At 39.6% G+C, this 6,767-nt stretch overlaps 1 protein-coding gene across 1 annotated transcript in view; it reads right to left on the bottom strand.

The window, feature by feature from the left end:
* Window positions 1-5,127: 5,127 nt before the first annotated feature.
* Window positions 5,128-6,767, bottom strand: part of LOC104922815 (GDNF family receptor alpha-2) — a 43,098-nt gene continuing 41,458 nt past the window's right edge. The window contains exon 8 of the mRNA XM_019276005.2: window positions 5,128-6,426. Within this exon, the coding sequence (XP_019131550.1) occupies window positions 6,289-6,426 (138 nt within the window). The 3' untranslated portion in view covers window positions 5,128-6,288. The remainder of the gene's footprint in view (window positions 6,427-6,767) is intronic.

Here is a 6,767-nt window from a genome sequence, read left to right as displayed (position 1 = left end):
TGGAACAAATGAAAGGGAAAAAAGAAAGTAATTTGGCCTGTGACAAAAAACATCTCAACATTTTTCACTGGGATTAAAGTAATATTTAATCTTGCAAAGATATATATACGCACAACAACATAAGCAGTCCATTACTTTGAATTTATTTGTCTGCTGCTCTTTCATTGCTCAATTTTTTTTCCCCCTGTGATTTATTTTCACACTGTGTTACAGCTCTATGGATGCATGCTGTGGCTGAGATTTTTCTGCCTAGGCGTTGAGAGAGAAAAAAAAAAAAAAACTATCATTCTCAGCTCACAGCTCACTGGTTTTGAGAGCCATTAGTGCATGCCACACATATTTATCAAGAATCAACACATCATGGATGCATATCAAACTCAATCAACAGTAGTTTATATCAAGCATCCGGTTCTGTCAAGCGTGAAAATGGTATATTGTGTTTCTCAAGCACATATGTAACTACGACTAAATATTTTACTGGGGGATATTTTTGGGGGTTTTTGTCAGTGGGCAGCCTACTCTATTTTTCTCTTGCATGATGACATAAGCCTCATTAACAACTTATTACAAGCTTTTACATCACGTCCTGCGGTAATCTCCGGACAAAGGCAGTGATGAGACTGTGAACTCCACAGTAGAAGATGTATCGCATATATTTCTCAAACAAAACTCATCGGCGCCTTACCTTACACAGGGGTAAGGGGTCCGATTGCACCAGCTAACAAACTGCTGTGATGAGAAGAAGAGAACCCCACAGAAACAGGTGGGTGAGCACAGAAAGGAATGATGGGATGGCAATGGGAGCCGTCTGTGATTGGAGCATTCCTAGCCCCAGTAAACCTTTCTTCTCTCTCCGCCATGTGCAGAGTGTTGATAAGAGACATCATCCCACTGACTCATTAATCAACTGTGAAATGTACAGCTACCTGCCGCTTTCTTATTCCCCGTGCCCCCAAAACCCCTCCGCTTCTCCTCTTCTGCCCGTCTGTAAAGAGAAGAAACAAGCTGGACTCCATAAGGATTCCTTTTGAAAAAATAAAAAAATGCTCTCCCAGCAAATTTCCTGTTTCAAGACTTAAAAAACACTCCTTCCCAATCATATTCACACATGCACAGCTTTGTGTGCACATGCATTCACACACAGGGACAGGCGTGAACGCACACTCTGTGTTTAAAACACAGGTACGCCACGGACACAAGAGTAGAAAGCGCCCACGACTCTGCAACTGGTTTGTGCTTTTAAAGTTGTGCGGCTGAACACTTTGTTACACGGGCACATAGCCAATGCATTTTTTGTCTCAGTAGCTTAAATTATGATGATGCGGACAGATAATCATATCATTTTGACTTTACATCCAAATCCAGCTGCCACCGTTGACTTTTTCCCCCCAGTGAAAGTACTTTATCCTGCCTCTTTTCAAGCTGTCCCATCACTGTGCTCCTGTACCAGTAATCTCTGCCACGAAACCCCTGATACATTTCTAAATTGTGCTGTGTGTTGTGTAGGTCTCCTGCATATACATTCTCTTAAGCTGTATAAGAACTGCTGAGCTGCTGTCTTTTTTCATCCTAAACTGAGGCCCACTCCACGGAGGTTTGAATTTTGATCAGTTTATTTGCATTCCCTACATGTCAAAACCCTTAATTTATCTGCCAGTTTTTGATCGCCTTTATGGGAAGCTGACTATATAATTGCACACACTGCGTCATCAATTTTTCTGTAAAGTAAGCAGCAAACTGACCAAATCAAACTTTGATTAATAGGCAAGCGGGGTATAGACAGCATTGTTCTGGTGACAGCTGCGTAAACAGGAAGCCCGGAGAGCTTTTAGCTGTAAATTTTCTGATTGAGCAGATTGTAAAATATACACAGCGTGGCTGAAGTTCACTTTCATGTTTCATTTATGGAATAGAAATATACTGCTAACAGGTGAGCGATTTGATTTACATGTATGACATGCTGCGGAGGCATGAAGAAGAACTCTGCTTGGTTGCACATCGGCTGAAAGCTAAAAGAACATTTAATGTCACAAAAAAAGGTTGAACATGAAGTTTCAGTCAGTGACTCCGTAACCCAGAAACATCACCAGACTCTTGTTATCACCCAGACACAAATGCTGCAGCCTGTTTGCATTTTTACCTTCTCTCCCAGTAATAATCCTGCTGTTGACTCTACTGAGCTCTGAATTATTCAGGCACAATGTAAAATACATTGAGGTGGAAGTGACTGCGGCTAAAGGAGGGCCCATGTGTCAAACTGGACAAACACATTTCTACCATAGTGAGATCAAATATAGAATATATTTTTTTAATTTAATATGAAAATGTAATATAGTTTTCGTGCTATAAAAAGAAGCCATGTCTGTGTTGGAGAAACAATCTCGAGCACTGGGTTTTGTCTGTGATGGGGTCTGCACTATATTATTGCTGTATTGCATTATGGACTACTGGGGCTGCTGGAGAATTGGCAGCTCTGCTTCATCTTTGATGGATTTCACCCTCTGAAATTGTTTAATGTTGATGTAAGATGCTTTCTTTTGATTCTCAGACACCAAACCTGGCTTTTCCTGGTTAGTGTTGTAGATATGTTTGAGATAGATGATCAGATAGATTTGTTTACATTCAATGTTTTTTCCTCACTGTTTTCTATTTACCTAGAAAACCATATCTCTGAGGGATTGCATTCCATAGCTCGAGAGTAATTTAGAGCGGCTTGTAAACTTTTACAGGCGTACATTATGATTCAAAAGGGCTGCAGCATTGCCAGGAACGATATCTGATAAGAAAAGAGATGCTTGAGATGTGTGTGGGTTGTAAGACAGCAAGCACAAATTACTAATGTGTTCAGTATCGTTTTTTATCTCTTAAACCACTTTGGTAGTTTGAAAGTTGTGACTAATGTTACAAATGTGTGATTAGACTGTTGAAAAATCACCAAAATGGAACTGTCTTTACTTTTTTATCTCACCGTCATCGTATCTTTTGACGTGCAGAATGATAACAAGACTGAGCCAAAACATCAAACACAGTGTCACTGTTTGAATGTGTTGAACGTGGCGCTCGGCTCCTGATGAAAAACTATACACGTTATATTCGAGTGTTTGACATTTTACGTTCTCAGATGCTCACAGCAGTAAACCCAGCCGTTTAGAAAATCACTGTAATTTCTGCCAGACCTGACCACACTGTATATGGTGCACACCACAGTTAACAATAACATATTGCGTCGAGTTTAATTTTACATCTGTTCCCGCGACATGGTGTAAACCTTTTTTCTAAAGATGTTTGGTTCAGTAGCATGCAGTTACGTGGCACAACATTATACCTGATGTGCCGCCTGGAGACATAAACATTTTGGTGGGAACAGTCAACATTCATTCACTGCGAGGGAGAAAAAAAAATATGTATGCATAAACATAGAAAAATACATCTTTCATTTGCAAAGATGCCTATGGAAGTTTTAATATTTTTCAACCTGTCAGAGAGTCGTAAGTTTTGAAAAGAAAATCAATACATCATGGGTAAAATATCCATGTGTATAAATATAGTGATATATTGTCTAAAATAAAGGTCCAGTGTTATTCAAGTCTGTCTGTTCTCATTTGCAAATATACTGTAGTACAGAATAAATATAATAATGCATAAATCCTCTAAATTATAGACACTGTTGATTGGCTGAAGACCTCTAGTCTATCCACTGAGACACCTTCCAGTTGAGCTGCTACAAATGTGAAAAGATTTCCAAGTCAGAGGGTGTTAGTTGGGTTTTTTTTTTAAACAAATTCTGTAGGTTAAGATATTTAATATGACACTCACATGCCTATATGTACATCATAAAGGTTAATGGATGCTGTCCACACTGACTGTGATGAGAACTCGTACAGACTTAACAAAAGATATTGTGTGTTAAGGAGTGAGCTTTGGAGGTTCTGGTAAGCAGGTTTTATTACCTGTATCCAGTCTTTACCTTCATATTTGGCATACACATACGAGAGGGTTCAACCAATCCTGTCGTCTAACTCTTTATATGAAAGTAAAAGAAAGAGGGCTTTCTTCCTTTAAGTTATTGTCACAAGTACTTTGTTTTGAAGGCAGCTTTATATAAATTTTGGACAGATTCACACAATATCTCTTTTGGTAAATATATAAGATCATATGTGAATTAAAGGTCCAGCATGTCAGATTTAGGGGGCTCTATTTACAGAATGTGGCAAAAATGGAATATAATCTGCAAAACGAATCACCCGAAAATAAGTTAGAGTTTGTTATAATACCATATCTACGAACCATGTGGGTTCTCTTCCATGCTGAACATGTTTATAGCCCAGAATGGACTATAAACCAAACACTGATTCTAGCCTTTTGGAGAGTTGCAGTCGGCAACAACACCACTAGATGCCACTAAATCTGACACACTGGACCTTTAAGTTATTTCATTTTCACGACTACATTGTTTCGAAGGCAGCTTTACATAAACTACCAACAAAAATGTACTTTTTTAAAGGACAGGTTCACATTTTTTGCAACAATATCTTAAATAGTAAATAGACATGGTCATACTGTATGCATAAGCGAATTAAAGGTCCAGTGTGTAAGATTTAGGGAGCTGTGTTAAACAGGGCATTTTGTGCTGTTTGTTTTGTGGCCATACACTAGGAAGCAACGACAACGTTAGATGCCACTAAATCCTGCACACTGGTCCTTTAAAGTTATTTCATTTCACAGCTACATTTTGAAGGCAGCTTTACATAAACCGTGGACAAAAGTTTACTTTTTTAAAAGGACAAATTCACATATTTTCAACAAGCAAATATGCTCACATATAAATTATTTTTGAATTCCTACAATGTTTTTATGTTATATTCCTAAGAGGAACAATAGAGTTAAAATGCTGGGTCATGGGCACTCTCCAGGACTGGTGGCTGCCTGTACTCTCTGCGGTTAATTACACCATGCATCATAACCTCTGCTCTCAGAGGGGGCAGAGAGAACTCCCACACTGGCAATTTAAACTGCTCCTTATAAGCTACTTTTCTTCTGCATGTAAACACAGACGCGCATTGTAATAATTGTTCACACACACACACACGTACACTGAGCGGATACAGCATGACACTCACACACAGGTTATGGCTTTCCAAGCAATTTGAGCTCATTTAATCTCATCCCTGTATACATTCTTTGTGATCAAACCTTTATAGACAAATATAAACGCAGATAATGAAGGCCTTCCATTAGTACCAGCAATCAATACAGAGTCATAGTCGTCATAGGGTACAATAATGTCCATTCAAGGTACTGAACATATCATTCGGTTGAAGACAAAATTGTTGTTTATATACATAGAGACAATATACACATGTGCAGGTGGACGTATGGCATACACCCACAGTCATCAACAACAACATCTCAAATGACCAAGAAACCATAACTGGTAACGTTTACCGTCTTAAGTTCTTTTTCGCCGCCTGTTGAAAAAGTTTACTGGAGCACCCAAATGAAAAGAGCTGTTACGGTAGATTGATTATGGTCACAATACTATACCAACACTTAGAACACTGAGTAGGCTTTACAGTTTAGAGTTTACACTTGTGTTGAAGAGACAGAATGCAATCATCCCCCATCCCCGCCCCTAAATTTGTGGTTCTGTTCATCCAAGAGAAGATTAAGTCGAAAACCAATTCAAGACAAAAAAATAAAGAAAAAAGAAAAAGTGACTGATAGCAGAAATATGTCTCTTTCTCTCTCTCTCTCTCTCTCTCTGTTTTTGCTCTCACTCTACCCGATTTACCTCTTGCTCATTCTTTTTCCCTCCGCAACAATTTCTTTACTGTCAATCCTGTCTTCTTTTAATTATGTTGTTCATTCCCTCTTTCCTTCCTTTGGTGAGATAAGTGAAGTAGAAGAAGTCTTTCACGTGATCAGCTTCCAGTCCTCCAGGATTTTGTGTCTCAGTCAGACGGAGAGTCGTTCCCACAGACTGGCCTTCATGGCCTCTCCAACCAAGGGTCCTTTTTTTTTTTTTTTTTAAAGCCATGTGCTTCGTCACAGTTGTGGTCCGCTCTAACAATACATCAAATGAACAACAAATTCACAATGGTAAAATTTCAGTATTTTTCCACCTTCTTTCTTCTTCTTTTTTTTTTTCTTCTTTTCTTCTTTCATAAACGCCATTCATGTCAACTGCCCAGAGATTCAGCCTTCTTAATATCAGTCTCAGAAATAACACCTTCTGCTTTTGGGATCAGCTTGTGGGTGGATGACCTCTTTTTTCTCCTCCTGGCGCTTCTATAAGGCATGCTGGGCCAGGACCAGAGCCAAAGCCAGGCCGGGAACTAGAGCCCAGACGTTGGCACACAGGCAGGCGGAGTGATCCTCTGGCAGGCCCCTAGTTTTGCCCAGGCCACCGTCGCTTGGTTCAGGATACTAAGGAGGATAGAGGGATACACAGAGGGAGACAGACGTGCAAAGGTTAGACATGACTTAGTCACACATGCTGCTTTCTTGTTCTGGCATTTGATGAGGGAGAGAAGGACGAGGGCAGGGTCAGAGCTGAGGCAAGGAGAAAACAGGCGTCAGAAAGTCAGAGTAAAAGTGAGAGATGACATGTATCTATGGCAGACCCACTTTGGCACGAACATCAGGTGTTTGATCCACCAAATGTCTCGATATGTGAAGTACATTTCAAGCCCCTGCTGTTTAGTATGCTCTCTGCTTCTTAAACAAGTTGGCAACAAAGGAAAGCTTCTTGTGAGGACTTTTTTTTT

Source organism: Larimichthys crocea, chromosome III (assembly GCF_000972845.2).
Source record: "Larimichthys crocea isolate SSNF chromosome III, L_crocea_2.0, whole genome shotgun sequence".
Lineage (NCBI taxonomy): Eukaryota > Metazoa > Chordata > Actinopteri > Sciaenidae > Larimichthys > Larimichthys crocea.
This window is presented reverse-complemented; position numbering and strand designations above follow the sequence as displayed.